Genomic DNA, 22,011 nt, shown 5'->3' on the forward strand with positions numbered 1-22,011 from the left:
GAAGAACAGATAAGTGACCTGGAAGATAAAATAGTGGAAATAACTACCACAGAGCAGAATAAAGAAAAAAGAATGAAAAGAATTGAGGACAGTCTCAGAGACCTCTGGGATAACATTGAACACACCAACATTCGAATTACAGGGGTCCCAGAAGAAGAAGAGAAAAAGAAAGTGACTGAGAAAATATTTAAAGAGATTATAGTTGAAAACTTCCCTAATATGGGAAAGGAAATAGTTAATCAAGTCCAGGAAGCACAGAGAGTCCCATACATAAATAAATCCAAGGAGAAACACGCTAAGAAACATATTAATCAAACTATCAAAAATTAAATACAAAGAAAAAATATTCAAAGCAGCAAGGGAAAAACAACAAATAACACACAGGGGAATCCCCATAAGGTTAACAGCTGATCTTTCAGCAGAAACTCTGTAAGCCAGAAGGGAGTGGCTGGACATATTTGAAGTGATGAAGGGGAAAAACCTACAACCAAGATTACCCAGCAAGGATCTCATTCAGATTTGACGGAGAAATTAAAACCTTTACAGACAAGCAAAAGCTGAGAGAGGTCAGCACCACCAAACCAGCTTTACAGCAAATGCTAAAGGAACTTCTCTAGGCAGGAAACACAAGAGAAGGAAAAGACCTACAATAACAAACCGAAAACAATTAAGAAAATGGTAATAGGAACATACATATCGATAATTACCTTAAATATAAATGGATTAAATGCTCCAACCGGAAGACATAGACTGGCTGAATGGATACAAAAACAAGACCCGTATATATGCTGTCTACAAGAGACCCACTTCAGACCTAGGGACACATACAGACTGAAAGTGAGGGGATGGAAAAAGATATTCCATGCAAATGGAAATCAGAAGAAAGCTGGAGGGGCAAATCTCATATCAGACAAAATAGACTTTAAAACAAAGACTATTTATTACAAGAGACAAAGAAGGACACTACATAATGATCAAGGGATCAATCCAAGAAGAAGGTATAACAATTGTAAATATTTATGCAGCCAACATAGGTGCACCTCAATACATAAGACAGATACTGACAGCCATAAAAGAGGAAATCAACAGTAACACAATCATAGTGGGGGACTTTAACACCCCACTTTCACCAATGGACAGATCATCCAAAACGAAAATAAATAAGGAAGCACAAGCTTTAAATGATACATTAAACAAGATGGACTTAATTGATATTTATAGGGCATTCCATCCAAAAACAATAGACTACACTTTCTTCTCAAATTCTCATGGAACATTCTCCAGGATAGATCATATCTTGGGTCATAAATCAAGCCTTGGTAAATTTTAGAAAATTGAAATCGTATCAAGTATCTTTTCCGACCACAATGCTATGAGACTAGATATCAATTACAGGAAAAAAACTGTAAAAAATACAAACACATGGAGGCTAAACAATGCACTACTTAATAGCCAAGAGATCACTGAAGAAATCAAAGAGGAAATCAAAAAATACCTAGAAACAAATGACAATGAAAACACGATGACCCCAAAGCTATGGGATGCAGCAAAAGCAGTTCTAAGAGGGAAGTTTATAGCAATACAATCCTACCTTAAGAAACATCTCAAATAAACAACCTAACCTTACACCTAAAGCAATTAGAGAAAGAAGAACAAAAAAAACCCAAAATTAGCAGACGGAAAGAAATCATAAAGATCAGATCAGAAATAAATGAAAAGGAAAAGAAGGAAACAATAGCAAAGATCAATAAAACTAAAAGCTGGTTCTTTGAGAAGATAAACAAAATTGATAAACCATTAGCCAGACTCATCAAGAAAAAAAGGGAGAAGACTCAAATCAATAGAATTAGAAATGAAAAAGGAGAAGTAACCACTGACACTGCAGAAATACAAACGATCATGAGAGATTAAAACAAGCAACTCTATGCCAATAAAATGGACAACCTGGAAGAAATGGACAAATTCTTAGAAATGCACAACCTTCCCAGACTGAACCAGGAAGAAGTAGAAAATATGAACAGAACAGTCACAAGCACTGAAATTGAAACAGTGATTAAAAATCTTCCAACAAACAAAAGCCCAGGACCAGATGGCTTCACAGGCGAATTCTATCAAACATTTAGAGAAGAGCTAACACCTATCCTTCTCAAACTCTTCCAAAATATAGAAGATGAAGGAACACTCCCAAGCTCATTCTACAAGGCCACCATCACCCTGAGACCAAAACCAGACAAAGATGTCACAAAGAAACAAAACTACAGGCCAGTATCACTGATGAACATAGATGTAAAATTCCTCAACAAAATACTAGCAAACAGAATCCAACAACATATTAAAAGGATCATACACCATGATCAAGTGGGGTTTATCCCAGGAATGCAAGGATTCTTCAATATACACAAATCAATCAATGTGATACACCATATTAACAAATTGAAGGAGAAAAACCATATGATCATCTCAATAGATGCAGAGAAAGCTTTTGACAAAATTCAACACCCATTTATGATAAAAACCCTCCAGAAAGTAGGCATAGAGGGAACTTACCTCAACATAATAAAGGCCATATATGACAAACCCACAGCCAACATCGTTCTCAGTGGTGAGAAACTGAAACCATTTCCACTAAGATCAGGAACCAGATAAGGTTGCCCACTCTCACCACTATTATTCAACATAGTTTTGGAAGTTTTAACCACAGCAATCAGAGAAGAAAAAGAAATAAAAGGAATCCAAATCAGAAAAGAAGAAGTAAAGTTGTCACTGTTTACAGATGACATGATATTATGCATAGAGAATCCTAAAGATGCTACCACAAAACTACTAGAGCTAATCAATGAATTTTGGTAAAGTAGCAGGATGCAAAATTAATGCACAGAAATCTCTTGCATTCCTATACACTAATGTTGAAAAATCTGAAAGTGAAATTAAGAAAACACTCCCATTTACCACTGCAACAAAAAGAATAAAATATCTAGGAACAAACCTACCTAAGGAGACAAAAGACCTGTATGCAGAAAATTATAAGACACTGATGAAAGAAATTAAAGATGATACAAACAGATGGAGAGATATACCATGTTCTTGGATTGGAATAATCAACATTGTGAAAATGACTATACTACCCAAAGCAATCCACAGATTCATTGCAATCCCTATCAAACTACCACTGGCATTTTTCACAGAACTAGAACAAAAATATTTCACAATGTGTATGGAAACACAAAAGACCCCAAATAGCCAAAGCAGTCTTGAGAAAGAAAAACGGAGCTGGAGGAATCAGGTTCTCAGACTTCAGACTATACTACAAAGCTACAGTAATCAAGACAGTATGGCACTGGCACAAAAACAGAAATATAGATCAATGGAAAAAGTTAGAAAGCCCAGAGTTAAACCCACGCACATATGGTCACCTTATTTTTGATAAAGGAGGCAAGAATATACAGTGGAGAAAAGACAGCCTCTTCAGTAAGTGGTGCTGGGAAAACTGGACAGCTACATGTAAAAGAATGAAATTAGAACACTCCCTAACACCATACACAAAAATCAACTCAAAATGGATTAAAGACCTAAATGTAAGGCCAGACACTATGAAACTCTTAGAGGAAAACATAGGGAGAACACTCTATGACATAAATCACAGCACGATCCTTTTTGACCCACCCACCTCCTAGAGAAATGGAAATAAAAACAAAAATAAACAAATGGGACCTAATGAAACTTCAAAGCTTTTGCACAGCAAGCGAAACCATAAAGAAGATGAAAAGACAACCCTCAGAGTGGGAGAAAATATTTGCCAATGAAGCAACTGAGAAAGGATTAATCTCCAAAATTTACAAGCAGCTCAATATCAAAAAAACAAACAACCCAATCCAAAAATGAGCAGAAGACCTAAATAGACATTTCTCCAAAGAAGATATACAGATTGCCAACAAACACATGAAAGAATGCTCAACATCATTAGACAAATGCTAATCAAAACTACAATGCGATATCATCTCACACCGGTCAGAATGGCCGTCATCAAAAAATCTACAAACAATTATTGCTGGGGAAGGTGTGGAGAAAAGGGAACCCTCTTGCACTGTTGGTGGGAATGTAAATTGATACAACCACTATGGAGAAGAGTATGGAGGTTCCTTAAAAAACTAAAAATAGAACTACCATACGACCCAGCAATCCCACTGCTGGGCATATACCCTGAGAAAACCATAATTCAAAAAGAGTCATGTACCACAATGTTCATTGCAGCTCTATTTACAATAGCCAGGACATGGAAGCATTCTAAGTGTCCATCGACAGATGAATAGATAAAGAAGATGTGGCACATATATACAATGGAATGTCAGCCATATAAAGAAACGAAATTGAGTTATTTGTAGTCAGGTGGATGGACCTAGAGTCTGTCATACAGGATGAAGTAAGTCAGAAAGAGAAAAACAAATACTGTATGCTAACACACATATATGGAATTAAAAAAAAAAAGTTCTGAAGAACTTAGCGGCAAGACGGGAATAAAGACACAGACCTACTAGAGAATGGACTTGAGGATATGGGGAGGGGGAAGGGTAATCTGGGACAAAGTGAGAGAGTGGCATGGACATATATACACTACCAAATGTAAAATAGATAGCTCGTGGGAAGCAGCCGCATAGCACAGGGAGATCAGCTCGGTGCTTTGTGACCACCTAGAGGGGTGGGATAGCGAGGGTGGGAGGCAGACGCAAGAGAGAGGAGATATGGGGATATGTGTATATGTATATCTGATTCACTTCGTTATAAAGCAGAAACTAACACACCATTGTAAAGCAATTATACTCCAATAAAGATGTTAAAAAAATAAGAAGATAATATAATTGCATTAGCAATATTTTAGACCACTTAAAGCAATTGTTTTATAAAAACTTGTCTGTATTTTATTTAGAACTTAACTTAGATAGCAGTAATTTCCCTGGAGTGAAACTACGGTCAAAAATGTCCCTCCGTTCTTACGGAAGCCGAGAAGGATCTGTATCTAGTCGTTCAGGAGAGTGCAGTCCTGTTCCTATGGGTTCATTTCCAAGAAGAGGGTTTGTAAATGGAAGCAGAGAAAATACCGGTTATTTAGAAGAACTTGAAAAAGAGAGGTAACTTTTCTTCATTAAATAGTAAACTTTTATGCTCCAATTTTTGCTAGTATTTTGTCATTTTTTAATGATACAAGATAGGAATTATGAAGCGTGTATAGTGGATGATCACAAACACTTAGAGAGCATTTTGCATTTATTATCTCAAAAACAATATGTTATTGATTGTACTTACCTTAAATCGAAAAAATGTAAAGGAGGCAATTTCTTGGGATTCTCAACTTCTACTTTGTCACTTAAATACTCACATGCTCTGTACATTGAGTAATACACATGATCGCAATAGTTATATCTGGCTAAAGTATGTAACTGATTTTTAATTGAATTTCTGCTTATCTTTTGAAATGAATTAAATAACTACTAGATCCAGTATAAGATGACTGTTTCCATTATTAAAAGCCTATTACAAGTGGCTACAATTGAAACATTTTTTAATTTATCAGTTTCCGAGTCTAAAAAACATTACTTGACATAGAATAAGTTCTGGTTTCTCAGAGCTAGCCTATTAATTCTTTTCTTCTTGAAGTTCAAATCATCTCACTACGAGTATCAGAATATATATCGTTATTAGGAACTTTGTCAAGTGTTTTGTACCTTCTAAAAAATTATAAATTCCTTTATGTGTGATTAATACCATATTATATTTATATTCCTAAAAGTTCTATTAGACTTTCAAGAAATATTCAAATGTATAAATGTTACATATTACCTCTGGGACCTTGGTCAAGTCATTAAATTTTTGTGTCATTCCTTTCTGTAAAATAGGGGTATGATTCTACCTTGTGGAGTTATGAAACATGAATATTAATATATGGAAAATACCTAGCATATCTCACTGAGAGGCAAAAGACCTTTTACTACTTTCCCTCTGGTTTCAGGTTTGTCCATCTCTAAAAATAGGGATAATCATCTGGACCAGAAATAGTGTTAAGCTTTCTTTACTGTCCTGAGTTTACATGAGTCTCTATTTCATACCTGGAACCGTGACTGTTTCTGAGAGTCTAGGAAACACTATCCTGAAAAATAAGAAGCTAATAACTAGGGTCTACAATCTTCCATCTCTTTGTCCCCTTTGAGTTCTGTTAAGAGGAATGTGAGCATACTGACTTTCCTAGGAACTTACTTTGCTTCATGTAGATAAAAGTCTAATTTTATTAGCAGAGAGAGGGGGGAGAGTATATGTGTGTGTAGTTCTGATATATCTTGTGTCCTCTTGGTTTTCACTGTGTTTGGAGGTAAATTTAGTTCTTGTTTATGTGACAAAATCTTTATTTTGCTCTCACACCTGATAGTTTGGATAGGTTTAGGCTCAAACTTATTTTCCTTCTTCATAATCAATGTCACTGATGAGAAATTTGGTATCGGTCTGATTCACATTCCTTTTCAGGGAACCATTTTTCTTCTTTTGAAGCTTTCAGAATGCCTTGGTATATGTGTTTTCTTGATTCATCATGCTGTATACTCGCTGTGCCCTTTTGCTCTGGAAATTTATTTTCTTCAGCTTTTGAAAATTCTGTTATTTCTTTGATGATTTTTCTCCCTCTGTTTTTCTATTCTTTCTTTCTAGACATCCCTTAAGTCATAGATCAACTATCTCTGTGTCTCTTTTTTTCTTGTCTTCCGTACTGCCCAAGATAATTGAGATAAGTGTTAGAAATTAGTCAAGCCAGGACTCAAACCCAGGTCCATAACCTTTTTGAACTTCAGTTTTCCAGTCTGTAAAATGAGCATAAGAATAACTACCTTAAAAGATGTTGTGAGGATAAAATTCGATTTTTAAAAAAGTACTTAGCACTCTCATACACTCAATAGGCAGCTATTGTCACATTAGCCATTAATACATTTAACAAATATTTAAGTGCATAATACATGTGCCATGCTCTTCTAGATGATCCTGAATTAGCTAGAGGACTAAGAAGACATGAGTTTTTTATTTTAAAGAAGACTCTTGGCAGTCAGTAAATAAGCCGTTAATACACTAAACAAACCATAGAGACCCACCAGCTTCTGGGTCTGGACCTTGTTTCAGTTTTGAGTCTTAAGCACTGTTGTGTGAGTTACAAGATCAACTATGCTCAGTTAACCACTTGTTATCATGCTGGCTCAAGACTCGGTAACTTTTGCTTCCCCAGAGCATTTTGCCACAGTTCAGTCTTAAACTTGAGAGTAACAACTTGTCCCTATTCTCCTTAACATTTTCCTCACTCCACTACCATCACTAACCTTAGCCTATCCATTTAAGCACTTTTAGCACCCAGATCTTATTTAAATAAGCCTATTTATTGGAGAGTAATCAGAGGAAATAGCATCTCCATCTATCCCTTATTTCCCCACCTTAGTCCTGGTAGGTCCTACAGGTACTCACCAGGGAACATTGAAAAATAGAATCAGATCTCATTTTTATGTCAGTTTTAGTATCCAGCCTGTGAAAGAGATTCAAGATTTCTACATTGCTTTCTCCTGGTTCTGTTGTCAAAAATGGAAGGGAGGGGACAGCTTCTCATTGGTCAGCACACCTCCCCTGCCCCAGGTTGTTACATCATAACCAGGGCCTGGCTTCCTTCCCATGGATTCCGTCACTACTGAGGTCACCACATCAAAAGTGAAGGCTTATTTCTTATTTTTTAAATTGCTTCTCAGTAAAGGAAAGGGAATTTTAGCAAGGATAGAACCTTCCACATACTCACATGCATACATATTCTTCAAGAAAATATAATCAAATAGAATTTTAAAGTAACAGTGTCAGAGTGGGGAACAACTCTGTGTAAGAGCAAACCCCAGAAGCCATAATAAAAAATATCCTCAGATCTGACTACGGGAAAATTAAAATTTTCTACATGGCAAAAACTTAGTGAAAAAACAAGTGTAAACTGAGAAAAAATATTTATAATTGACAAAGTGCTATCATTCTTAATATAGAAGAGGTCCTATAAATAAGTAAGAAAAAGTCACAGAAACGGAAATACAAATAGATTTTAAACTTGAAAAAATACTTAACCTTACTCATACTAATAGAAATCAAATTATAACCATAGTGATGTACCATTTCTTAAAATCCTAGGTATGTAAAAATTTTCTAAACATTTGATAAAACGTTTGCATTGGTGAAGGTGGCAAGAGCATAAATAGGTACAATACCTAATAAGGGCAGTAATTTTAAAATTTACATACCCTAGGAATTTATCTTCTGCACATGCTTGAACATTTGTGAAATGAACTTATGTATAAGGTTATTCAGTGCAGCATTGTTTATAATAGCATTGTTTATAATAGCAAAAGATTAGAAAGAGTCTAAATGCCCTCCAACATAGAACCAGTTATAGTTTATCCCTGTATGGATTCATGAATATCTTTGCAGCTAGCAAAAAACACATAGGACCTTTTTATGTTCTGATACAGAATGATCTCCAAGATAGATTTTTAAGTGGGAAAAAAAAAGTTATAGGACAACACACATAAAAATATGCTACTATTTATGTTTAAAAATGTACATGTAATTATATACATATATCCTTGCATTTTTATAGAGTATCTCTGGAAATATATACAAGAGAGTGATAATGGTCTCTTTGGGAAAGAGCCACATGAAAGGAGATAGATCATATACTTCTTGTACCTACTGATTTTTTCCCATTAACACTCTTATTTTGCATTTATCTTTATAATGATCAGATATGGAGTATCTTGATATAGATTGTTATTGAGGACATCATCGATTAGGTTGTGAGGAATTATGTAACAAATTCATCTTCAAATTCCAAACTAAGAAAACGTTTCTCTCCCTCAGAATAACTTCCTCTTATTACACAGTGACAATATATTTCTTAGTGTTTTGACTGCTGAGAAGCCGAAAGCTACATCTATGTCCAATGCAGTAGTTCCCTGTACTCTAGGTTTGTTTTTTGCATAATTACTGCTTTTCTTTACTCCTTTATTATACTTTTTTATTCTTGTATTAAGTCCCACCTTCAAAAATCCAAAATTAATAAAATTTTCATTTATTCATTATACTTTAAATAGAGAACAGTACAGTTACAGCTTATAAGAACTGCTGTTGTGTGTGCTATATTAGCATTGTGTAAACTTAACTTTTTTTGAAAAACAGATCATTGCTTCTTGCTGACCTTGACAAAGAAGAAAAGGAAAAAGACTGGTATTATGCTCAACTTCAGAATCTCACTAAAAGAATAGATAGTCTTCCTTTAACTGAAAATGTAAGTAACTTGACAAAATGACTTATTTTTAATATCTAAAAGTATATATAAATTTATAACTGCATTTATAGTTATTTGTAAACAGTAATATGTTTTATCCAACTTTAAACCTAAATATGTAATAATGAATTTTGTTTATAAAGATGATAAAACTTCATTACGCTCAAGCATATTTATTTTAAGTCCCTTGTTAAGAAAACCTCTTAAGTTTGAATACTAAAGGACTCAGGGTTCTACTAGGAAACTGGTTTTTTATTCTGTGTGTTCAGTTACCAGACATACTCTGTAGAAATGTTTATTACCATCTGTCTGTTTTTTGAACCATATTACAGGACTCATGCCAGATAATTTTTGCAATAAAAGTATCTTTGAGATAACTTGTGTCCTATTCAAACGACAGTATCTGGTGGTATGGATCTTAGGGCTTTTTGCAGGTATACTAAATTTGTTTTGCAAATATAACTATGTAAAAAGTAATTTAATTCTGTCAGCCTCTTCTTCCCCACCCAGCCTCTCCATGTGAACTGTTTTATTCATGGGGTGGCACATGTAAGAACATTTCTGAAATACATTAGTAATTTTAAACAAGACTTTAGGGGCTTCCCTGGTGGCGCAGCGGTTGGGAATCTGCCTGCCAATGGAGGGGACGCGGGTTCGAGCCCTGGTCTGGGAGGATCCCGCGTGCCGCGGAGCAGCTGGGCCCGTGAGCCACAATTACTGAGCCTGCGCGTCTGGAGCCTGTGCTCCGCAACGGGAGAGGCCGCGATAGTGAGAGGCCCGCGCACTGCGATGAAGAGTGGCCCCCACTTGCCGCAATTGGAGAAGGCCCTCGCACAGAAACGAAGACCCAGCACAGCCATAAATAAATAAAATTCTTTAAAAAAAAAAAAAAACAAGACTTTAACTGTTATCCATAAATTTAAAAATAATTTTTAAAAAGAGAAAAAATAGGCTAATTAAAATATATCTTCCTCTCTTAGCTTAAATTTTTCATTTTCTTTTCTTTTATTTTTGGTCCCGCCACACGGCTCGTGGGATCTTAGTTCCCCAACCAGGGATTGAACCCGGGCCCCCTGCAGTGGAAGTAGGGAGCCCTAACCACTGGACCGCCAGGGAACTCCCTTTCATTTTCTAATAGCACTTTTGAGAGAGCATAATAAAGAAAAGGCAAAAGTGCAAAGAAGGAAAACCTTTTTCAAAACACATAGTCAGTTTCCTGACTGGAGTGGGCATTGCCTGGTGGGAGCTAGAACTAGAAGCTTAAGTGCTCAGCCTCCTAGAACAGTCATCCAGGATTTTGAGAGGGAACGAATCTCCCTTCCTGACGATGTCTTAACGTCTTTTCGGGTGTTAAGGAGACACCACTAGTGAAAGAACAGTTCATGGAGAGTTCTTGGCACATGAGGATTAGGAACTCAGGAGGGTTTGGTGGGATTTTTACTCTTAAAAATAGTAAAGCATTGTTTTGCTTAACATTCACTTTGGTAATTAGACTATACAAAATTTAGATTCCAACTGTCTGCATGCAGTCGTGTATGTGACAATTCAAGATCGATTGGTTAATATCTGAAACAAAGATTAATTGTCAAATCATTCATTCCCATATTAATTTACTAAATAGCCAATCATGCTTACTTAAGAGGATATGTAAGATGTTATGGACCATTTGGCAACATTAGCGAATGTAAATTGCTTCCATTTCATAAATATTTTTTAATTTCACAAAACTTTGCTTTTATATTGGGAAGCCAAGTTAAGAACACTCTCATATGGAAATACTTATTAAGATACTAGGTATTGGGCTTCCCTGGTGGCTCAGTGGTTGAGAATCTGCCTGCCAATGCAGGGGACACGGGTTCGAGCCCTGGTCTGGGAAGATCCCACATGCTGCAGAGCAACGGGGCCCGTGAGCCACAACTACTGAGCCTGCGCGTCTGGAGCCTGTGCTCCGCAACAAGAGAGGCTGCGATAGTGAGAGGCCCGCGCACTGCGATGAAGAGTGGCCCCTGCTCGCCGCAACTAGAGAAAGCCCTCGCACAGAAACAAAGACCCAACACAGCTAAAAATAAATAAATAAACTTATTTAAAAAAAAAAAAGATACTAGGTATTGCTTAAAACATCAGATCTAAACTGCATTATTATAACATACTGCGTCACGTTCAACTTTTTGTGCAGGGGGGTTGGGGAAGTGGAGGACAAATAAGTGTAGTTACAGCTGGCTCACTGGGAATTAGAAATAACATGCAGACTATTTCATCTGTGTTGCAGCCCGTAATGTGGGTATGCCTCTAGGAATACATTCTGCTTATGTCATCTGTATATTGCAAGGGAAATGGGTGAGTGTTCCTCTAACTTATCTGACAACACAATTTGGGATCCTTAGGCCTACAGAATGCTATTCTGAGTCAGACATGTGCACATGCAGCTTTTTTTTTTTTTTTTTATGGGATCTTAGTTCCCTGACCAGGGATCGAACCCAGGCCCTCAGCAATGAAAGCACAGAGTCCTAACCTCTGGGCCACCACGGAATTCCACACATGCAGCTTTTTATTGGGCATGTAGAGCATGAAAAATCTACAGCACTTCCTTACTCCCGTCATGGCCCATTATAACTCTGTTACCTATCATTTTGTCTAATCATATTTTTAGCCTTTATCACCTCTTGGAGCATGTCTTTGCAAGTTTATTTACCTTGTCCTTTTCATCCTTTTTTATGCCTAGCAGTTACCACAGTACCTGAAATTTTAGTTAAAGGGCAAATAAAATTTTGAATGAATTAACACCCACTCTGTGAAGAAGTACTTTTTTTGGTTTGTTTCAACTTGGGTTCACAATTGGATTTTTACCAAAAAGTTTGCGTTGTCTCACAATTAATGATTGTATTATATAAAAGCTTTTTCTTATTCTATTTTCTTCTTTTTACAAATGGAAAAGTTCTCTCTGTTTAGTCTACATGTATACAACAGTCTGTACCTAAAATTCAGGTATAAATTTAAGGATGATGGACCTGATTCTTGATTATTCTGTGTTGTCCACATTACTATTACTATCTGGTTTTTAATAATTCAAAGTAGTATCTTTTCAGAGCAGAAGGATTATAAGGTGACTGAAGATAGGCTTACCCTAACTGGACCGATTATATATTTTATTTTATTTATTTATAAAATTTATTTATTTATTTATTTATTTATTTATTTATAAAATTGATTGATTGATTGATTGCTGCATTGGGTACTCGTTGCTGCACGCAGGCTTTCTCTAGTTCTGGCAGCAGGGGCTACTCTTTGGTGCGCAGCCTTCTCATTGTGGTGGCTTCTCTTGTTGCAGAGCACGGGCTCTAGGCGCGCAGGCTTCAGTAGTTGTGGCACGCAGGCTCAGTAGTTGTGGCACGCAGGCTCAGTAGTTGTGGCACACAGGCTTAGTTGCTCCGCAGCATGTGGGATCTTCCTGGACCAGGGCTCAAACCCTTGTCCCCTGCATTGGCAGGCAGATTTTTAACCACTGTGCCACTAGGAAAGTCCCCAATTATTATATTTTAAATGAAAGAGTACAATTTAATTAAAGCTGTTTGTGACTATGGGGCAATAAAAGTGTTTCAAGTCTGCATTTCACATCAGAGACCCAGTCTGAGCCTAGCACTTATAATCAAGTTTTAGGAGTCCTTGGAGTAAAAATTAATTTTCTCATGCACAGTAACTTACATATTTCCTTATTCATTTTCTTTATTGGTACTCATATGCTTTTTTATTTTTACTGATAAACACACAAGATATTAACATTTCCATTTTATTTGTGGTTTTAGTTTTCCTTACAAACAGATATGACCAGAAGGCAATTGGAATATGAAGCAAGGCAAATCAGAGTTGCAATGGAAGAACAACTGGGTACTTGCCAGGATATGGAAAAACGAGCACAGGTAACTTATTTATTATTAAACTATGAAACAGCACTAGCTAGAGATCTATTAAGAATCTAATGAATTACAGCTCTGTTACCATTGATTAAATTTTATTATTAGAGATATGTTAAAGTCTGTCTTTACTTTGACACTAGTTCAAAGTAAGAATAATTTACCATGACCCTGATACCAAAACCAGACAAAGATGTCACAAAGAAAACTACACACCAATATCACTGGTGAACATAGATGCAAAAATCCTCAACAAAATACTAGCAAACAGAATCCAACAACACATTAAAAGGATCATACACCATGATCAAGTGGGGTTTATCCCAGGAATGCAAGGATTCTTCAATATATGCAAATCAATCAATGTGATACACCATATTAACAAAGTGAAGGAGAAAAACCATATGATCATCTCAATAGATGCAGAGAAAGCTTTTGACAAAATTCAACACCCATTTATGATAAAAACCCTCCAGAAAGTAGGCATAGAGGGAACTTACCTCAACATAATAAAGGCCATATATGACAAACCCACAGCCAACATCGTCCTCAATGGTGAAAAACTGAAACCATTTCCACTAAAATCAGGAACAAGACAAGGTTGCCCACTCTCACCACTATTATTCAACATAGTTTTGGAAGTGTTAGCCACAGCAATCAGAGAAGAAAAAGAAATAAAAGGAATCCAAATCAGAAAAGAAGAAGTAAAGCTGTCACTGTTTGCAGATGACATGATACTATACATAGAGAATCCTAAAGATGCTACCAGAAAACTACTAGAGCTAATCAATGAATTTGGTAAAGTAGCAGAATACAAAATTAATGCACAGAAATCTCTTGCATTCCTATACACTAATGATGAAAAATCTGAAAGTGAAATGAAGGAAACACTCCCATTTACCACTGCAACAAAAAGAATAAAATACCTAGGAATAAATCTACCTAAGGAGACAAAAGACCTGTATGCAGAAATTATAAGACACTGATGAAAGAAATTAAAGATGATACAAACAGATGGAGAGATATACCATGTTCCTGGATTGGAAGAATCAACATTGTGAAAATGACTCTACTACCCAAAGCAATCTACAGATTCAGTGCAATCCCTATCAAACTACCACTGGCATTTTTCACAGAACTAGAACAAAAAATTTCACAATTTGTATGGAAACACAAAAGACCCTGAATAGCCAAAGCAATCTTGAGAAAGAAAAACGGAGCTGGAGGAATCAGGTTCCCAGACTTCAGACTACTACAAAGCTACAGTAATTAAGACAGTATGGTACTGGCACAAAAACAAAAATATAGATCAATGGAACAGGATAGAAAGCCCAGAGATAAACCCATGCACATATGGTCACCTTATCTTTGATAAAGGAGGCAAGAATATACAGTGGAGAAAAGACAGCCTCTTCAGTAAGTGGTGCTGGGAAAACTGGACAGCTACATGTAAAAGAATGAAATTAGAACACTCCCTAACACCATGCACAAAAATAAACTCAAAATGGATTAAAGACCTAAACGTAAGGCCAGACACACTATGAAACTCTTAGAGGAAAACATAGGGAGAACACTCTATGACATAAATCACAGCACGATCCTTTTTGACCCACCCACCTCCTAGAGAAATGGAAATAAAAACAAAAATAAACAAATGGGACCTAATGAAACTTCAAAGCTTTTGCACAGCAAAGGAAACCATAAACAAGATGAAAAGACAACCCTCAGAGTGGGAGAAAATATTTGCAAATGAAGCAACTGAGAAAGGATTAATCTCCAAAATTTACAAGTAGCTCATGCAGCTCAATATCAAAAAAACAAACAACCCAATCCAAAAATGAGCAGAAGACCTAAATAGACATTTCTCCAAAGAAGATATACAGATTGCCAACAAACACATGAAAGAATGCTCAACATCATTAGACAAATGCAAATCAAAACTACAATGTGATATCATCTCACACCGGTCAGAATGGCCATCATCAAAAAATCTACAAACAGTAAATGCTGGAGAGGGTGTGGAGGAAAGGGAACCCTCTTGCACTGTTGGTGGGAATGTAAATTGATACAGCCACTATGGAGAAGAGTATGGAGGTTCCTTAAAAAACTAAGAATAGAACTACCATACGACCCAGCAATCCCACTACTGGGCATATACCCTGAGAAAACCATAATTCAAAAAGAGTCATGTACCACAGTGTTCATTGCAGCTCTATTTACAATAGCCAGGACATGGAAGCATTCTAAGTGTCCATTGACAGATGAATGGATAAAGAAGATGTGGCACGTATATACAATGGAATATTACTCAGCCATAAAAAGAAACGAAATTGAGTTATTTGTAGTCAGGTGGATGGACCTAGAGTCTGTCATACAAAGTGAAGTAAGTCAGAAAGAGAAAAACAAATACTGTATGCTAACACACATATATGGAATTTTTAAAAAATGGTTCTGAAGAACCTAGGGGCAAGACGGGAATAAAGACACAGACCTACTAGAGAATGGACTTGAGGATATGGGGAGGGGGAAGGGTAATCTGGGACAAAGTGAGAGAGTGGCATGGACATATATATACTACCAAATGTAAAATAGATAGCTAGTTGGAAGCAGCCGCATAGCACAGGGAGATCAGCTCGGCGCTTGTGACCACCTAGAGGGGTAGGATAGGGAGGGTGGGAGGGAGACGCAAGAGGGAGGAGTTATGGGGATATGTGTATATGTATAGCTGATTCACTTTGTTATAAAGCAGAAACTAACACCATTGTAAAGCAATTATACTCCAATAAAAACGTTAAAAAAAAAAGAATAATTTACCGTGGCTGCTGGGCAACATAACCAGTGTTCAAATAATTCTCGCTTCATATTTCATTTCCCTGATACTGTTCTGCTATGCCTTGGAATTATGAGGGAAGAAGAATTAGATGCTGATCTTCTGTAGCTGATAGCTGGTTTCTGTTAGCTATTTGTTAGTAATTGTCCACAGTACATCTTTCCCTCCTAACTCTCTACTTGAGTGACTCAACATGTAAGACTAGAATGGCCAGCTAATGGACATGGGGAAGTGGATCCCAGGAAGACCTGAAGCCATGAGAAAAAAATGTGGGATCTCATTTGCAAGGAGAAAAGATGGATAAAAATTCCAAATAAAATAAGAATAGAGTAAAAGTTTTTTAAGGAATAATTATGTATCAGAAACCAGAAGGCAACTTTATATTAACTTGAATAGAGAAATAATAAGATTATTACCATTGCACTCATTAATATGGTTGGGTGCTTGCTGTCATCACTATTATTTAACTGTGTTTGGAGGCTCCACTAATTCAGTTAGAAAGAAAATAAGTTGTTTAAATACTACACTTATTTTCCAGCTAGAAGGGAAGGGACCAAATAATTGTCTTTTGTAAATTATATGGTTGTTTGCCTAGAAAAGCCGTAGAGAAGAGTCAAAAAATATTTCAGCTAATGAGAGAATTGAGTAAGGTGGCTGGAGTTAAGGTACATTACTAAAATTAGTAGGTTTTCTCTAGTAGCAATAGCTACCACTTGGAAATGGAAGATGGGGTAGGAGGACCTGTTTACAATAACAGGACACTTTAAAATACCTAGAGCATACCCACATGAAGAAAAATATGAAATTGCTAAAGGATGCAAAATGTGGCCTTAAAAATAGAGGAGCCTGTGCTGCTGTCTGTATTGTATTTGGGGTATCTGGTTGCAGTGTCCCCTACATACCTGACCCCAGGGAATCGCGGAAGAGGGGTAGACCCTGATGGTAAGGGTCGTGCAGGGTATGGAGGGGTGGAGCGTGTGGTCAGGCCACCCAAGATGGCTGTTGTCTTGCTCTCTGTACGTCCCCAGCTCGACCAGTGCCTGCTTCACCTACACCCCACTCACATGACTGACTTTCCTGCACGCTTGCCCCAGGCCCCAGCTAGTGATTGTTCTCATCAAAGGGGCGGTGAGGGACATCCCCCTCTGCTAGTTTCTGCTGGCTTCCCTGGTAACTAATGAGCCAGCCTGAGGTAATTCTCCCTATAACTAGCAAATCTCCCCTTCCACCGGGAGGGAAACCCGCTGCCATGTCCTGCCCGCTGTCCGCTGCACATGGCGGGGTGTCACTCCGGGACCTTGCTTCAGGTGTGTAAGATCCCCCATCCATTAAACCATTGATGTCTCTGTTGCTGAAAACAATAAATAAATAAAGAAGCCTAGGTGAGAAGACTTTATTAATATCCTTTAAAATGTTGATATATAATACAATTCCAGTCATAACCTTAAATTTTTTTTGGAGCCCGGAAAAGTGATTCTAAAGTTTGCAAAGTAAAAATTTCCAAAAATATTTAAGAAAATTATGAGTGAGGATTTACCTTACCATTTGTTAAAACTTACTGTAAAGGTGTAGTAATCACAGTATGATAACACAGGTATAGATGTAGGCAAATAGAACAGAACAGAAACTAGAAAAAGATATAAGAAAACATGGAATCTTTTAATGATAAAAGTTATAAATTTGGGGGAAAATGTTAAATAACTCAATAAATGCATAGGTATAACTAGGAACCTGTTTGGTAGAAGAGAAATTGAATTAGATCCCTAACTCACATCTTGCACATGAACAATTATAGGTGGATTAAATATCTAAATGTAAAAAATAAACATAAAATTAATAGAAAATATAGGACAAGAGAGATCTTAATTAAGAATGGAAACTCAAAAGCAATAAAGGTGGGGTGGGAAACAGGATTTATTTCATAAAAATTTAAAACATTCATCCTGCAGAAAATAAACTAAAGGAAAATATTTGTACACATAAGGGGAAAAGGTTAATATCCCTGTACTATAAGAATTCCTACAAACAGTAAGAAAAAGACAACTCTTTTTATATGGGCAGAGGATGTAATCATTCAATTTATTGAAAAGAAAATGCAAATGACCAGTAAAACATACAAATGACTGGCGAACAATTTAGGGAAAGTTGAAACAAAATCCACTCTTGCCCATGCATGTGTGAGTTAGTCTATCTCTGTTAACAGTTTGGTTATTTATTTATTCTCTCCATTATTTGTTCAACACATATTTGCACCTAGTATAGTGGTCCCTGCTCTCCTCTATGTGTAAATTTTTCACTGTTAAAACAACTCTGGGGGGCTTCCCTGGCGGCTCAGTGGTTGAGAATCTGCCTGCCAATGCAGGGGACACGGGTTCGAGCCCTGGTCTGGGAAGATCCCACATGCCGCGGAGCAGCTGGGCCCGTGAGCCACAACTACTGAGCCTGCACGTCTGGAGCCTGTGCTCCGCAACAAGAGAGGCCGCGACAGTGAGAGGCCCGCACACCGCGAGGAAGAGTGGCCCCCACTTGCTGCAACTAGAGAAAGCCCTCGCACAGAAACCAAGACCCAACACAGCCATAAATAAAATAAATTAATTAAAAAAAAAACAAAAAAACAAAAAAAACAACTCTGATAAACATACTTATTCATAGCCTATAAACACGTGCAACAGTTTCTCTAGGTCAAGAGTCAGCAGTCTTTTTCTTAAAGGGCTGTATGGTAAATATTTTAGACTTTGTGGCCATCTGCCTTTGTAGCAAGAAGGCAACCATAGATGACAATATATAAGCAGATGGCCATGGCTGTGTTTCAGTAAAACTTAATTCATAAATACAGATGGCTAGCAAGCCCTAATTTGCTGACCTCTGCTCTAGGGTATATACCTAAAAGCGTAATTGCTGGTCATAAGGTATGAGTGTTTTGAATAGTGTGTGCCAAATTGCACTCAAAATGATTTTATCAGTTTACATTTCTCCTAGTCGTATGTGAGAATTCCTGTTTCTTTTACCTGATTTTTTCAGCAATTGTGAGTCACATTTTATAATTAACAAACAATGGGCATTTGAAACATTATCTTGTCATTTAGTTTGTACTTCCATGAGTACTACTGAAGCTGATTATCTTTTCATGTATTCATTAGATTTTCTTTTTGTCATTTTTCCATATCCTTTGCCCATTTTCTATTATGTTAAATGTCTTATTCTTATGTATTTGAGAGATATTTTAATATCCTCTAGATACCAATCTGTTATACATAATGTATATCACAACCCCTCCCTGCCAAATATGTTACCTACTTTAGCTTCATAACAAAAATTATTTTTTGTTATAAAGCTAAATTAATTGTATTGCCATATTTGTGCTTTCTTTGATCTATTTATACATCTTTTCCTATCCTTAAAGATACCCTTGTATTTTTTTCTAATAGTTTTAATGTTTTATTTTTACAATTAGGTCTTTAATTCATCTCAAATTTGCTATTATATATGTTTTGGAGGTAGGAATCTAATTATATATATATACACACACATGATTTTTATATCAATGTACATACAATTAATATATATTATATGCAATATAATTTCTATTATTGAATAAATATATATTATTAATGATTATATAATATATAATTAATCATGTATACACACACATACATATACATAACACAGATACACACAGATCGATGCATATTTATGTTGTTTAACTAAATTTCCCATTATCACTTACTGGATGTGCCACTGTTTCCCCATGGATTGGTAATGCTGTCTCTGGCATCTGAGAAGTTTATATTTGCTGGATATTTGTAGACTCTATTCCATTAGTCTGTTTTAACTTCTCTGTCCCTGTGCTGATAACCACATTTGTTTTATTTGCTATAGCTTTATTAATCTTGGTACCTAGTAGGGTGAGTTCTTCTTATTTTTGATTGTAAAAATGTGTTTATATTCTGTTTTGTTACTCATCTAATTCAAGGAAAAGCCTTATGGGCTTTTGGTTAGAATTACATTGAATTTATAATTAATTTGAGGAGAATTTATATCTTTACAATATAAGGATTGGTTCTTGGTGACTCTGGAGCCAGTCCTCCTGGGTTCTAATTCCCTACCTGTCACTTATCAGCACTGTGATCTTGGGTAAACTCTCTGTCTCAGTTTTCCCATTGGTAAAATACAAATAATGATTCCCTGTAAAATGTGAGGATTAAATGAGTTAATATATGTAAAACACTTGGAATCCAGCAAACAGAAAAAACTCAGGAAATATTAGGTATTGTTATTAATTTTTTATCTCTCTGTTCATTTAGGTCTTATTTTATGTCCTTTGAAAAAGTTTTGTAATATTCTTCATAAAACTCTTACACATCTTTTTTTTTACATTTATTTCTAGATATCTTACAGTTTTTGTTGCATTGTGAATGGGATTTTCTTTAATTACATTACTAAGTTTGATTTGTTATGTGTCCAGCAGTCTTCCTGAACTCTTTTAGTAGATTGTCTCAGTAGTTTAAGATTTTCTTGGATTTTCCATTTAAACTGTTATTTTGTTTGCAAGTAATGACAACTTTGTCTTTTCCAGTCCTTTTTTTCTCTTTGTATTAAATAAGAACTCTAATACATCTTTGAATAAAAAGCAGTGATAATTGGTCTTCTTCATCTTCTCTTGGCTCTAAAAGGAATCCTTCTGAAATTTCACCATTAAGTATGTTGTTTACTCAAGGTTTTTGATACCATTTATCAAGTTAAGGAATTTACCTTCTATTCCTAATTTGTTGAGAGTTGTCCTGAATTCATATTGAACTGTATTACTATATGATTTTTTTAAATCAGTTTTGCAAAAGTCATACCATCTCCATATGCCTGAACAAGTAAGCATTTTTTGTTAAACATAATTTCATAAATATTCAAGATTGTCATATAGAGAATGGAAAGAAATACTACTGGCTTCTTCCATTTTCATGTTGAGTAACAAAAGCACAAAGGTTGTTGTGTCAGAAATCATCAAGGCACAGACTTGACTTCAGAATTTAGTGACCTAATAGCAATACAGAAATGTAGTTCTGTGGAGAGGAGTATTAGATATGATTTCCTTTTTTCATCCTCTGAATATTAAAAATTTTGACTTAGGACTTTATTGGTGAAGGGGAGCTAGTTACATAGAGAGAGGAGAACAATAAAATATTACAAAGCCACTAATTGTGTGTAGTTTCATTGCTTATGTAATGGCAGGAAGTATTTACCATCTGATGTAGAGGTGATCACTCATCTTTGCAGTCTCTTTAGAAAGCTACCAAAAGCACAGGTATTTCTTCTTCAGCATGTTTTCATGATGAAAATTGGATGTGGTAAAATTTCTTAATTAAAGAATATTATTTACCTTAGGTTCACTATTTTCAGAATTATGATATAGGATCAGCACAGTTGTAGTGTTACAAAGGAAGGAAAGAAGGGAGGGAGGGAGGAAGGAAGGATTCTTTTTTGGTGAGCACAACTTTTTCAAGCTTTTCTGTGTTTGTTTATCATAACATTGGAAAATAGCAACAATAATCATTTTTACTATGGCAATAAAATCGTAAGGACATTGTATTTAAGCAAAATTAGATATGCTCAAAGGGTAAGTTTTGTATGTAAGTTTTATAACTATATATACTTAAAGCTATTTGTTACAGTACTTTTTTTAAAAAATATTTTATTTATTTATTTATTTTTATATTTATTTTTGGCTGTGTTGGGTCTTCGTTTCTGTGCGAGGGCTTCCTCTAGTTGCAGCAAGCGGGGGCCACTCTTCATCGCGGTGCACGGGCCTCTTCACTATCGCGGCCTCTCTTGTTGCGGAGCACAGGCTCCAGACGCGCAGGCTCAGTAGCTGTGGCTCACGGGCCCTGTTGCTCCGCAGCATGTGGGATCCTCCCAGACCAGGGCTCGAACCCGTG

The 22,011-nt window shown here is 36.2% G+C and overlaps 1 protein-coding gene across 17 annotated transcripts in view; it reads left to right on the forward strand.

The window, feature by feature from the left end:
* APC (APC regulator of WNT signaling pathway) overlaps nucleotides 1–22,011 on the forward strand; it is a 135,864-nt gene that overhangs the window by 59,100 nt on the left and 54,753 nt on the right. For 15 of the 17 annotated variants that reach the window (XM_082455708.1, XM_082455722.1, XM_082455724.1 and 12 more), the window contains 3 exons: nucleotides 4,925–5,126; nucleotides 9,232–9,340; nucleotides 13,144–13,257. In XM_082455708.1, coding sequence (XP_082311834.1) covers nucleotides 4,925–5,126; nucleotides 9,232–9,340; nucleotides 13,144–13,257 — 425 coding nt within the window. The remainder of the gene's footprint in view (nucleotides 1–4,924; nucleotides 5,127–9,231; nucleotides 9,341–13,143; nucleotides 13,258–22,011) is intronic. The other 2 variants (XM_082455716.1, XM_082455715.1) reach the window with 1 other exon arrangement.

This window comes from Balaenoptera physalus, assembly GCF_965194825.1.
Source record: "Balaenoptera physalus genome assembly, chromosome: 3".
Classification (NCBI taxonomy): Eukaryota; Metazoa; Chordata; class Mammalia; order Artiodactyla; family Balaenopteridae; genus Balaenoptera; species Balaenoptera physalus.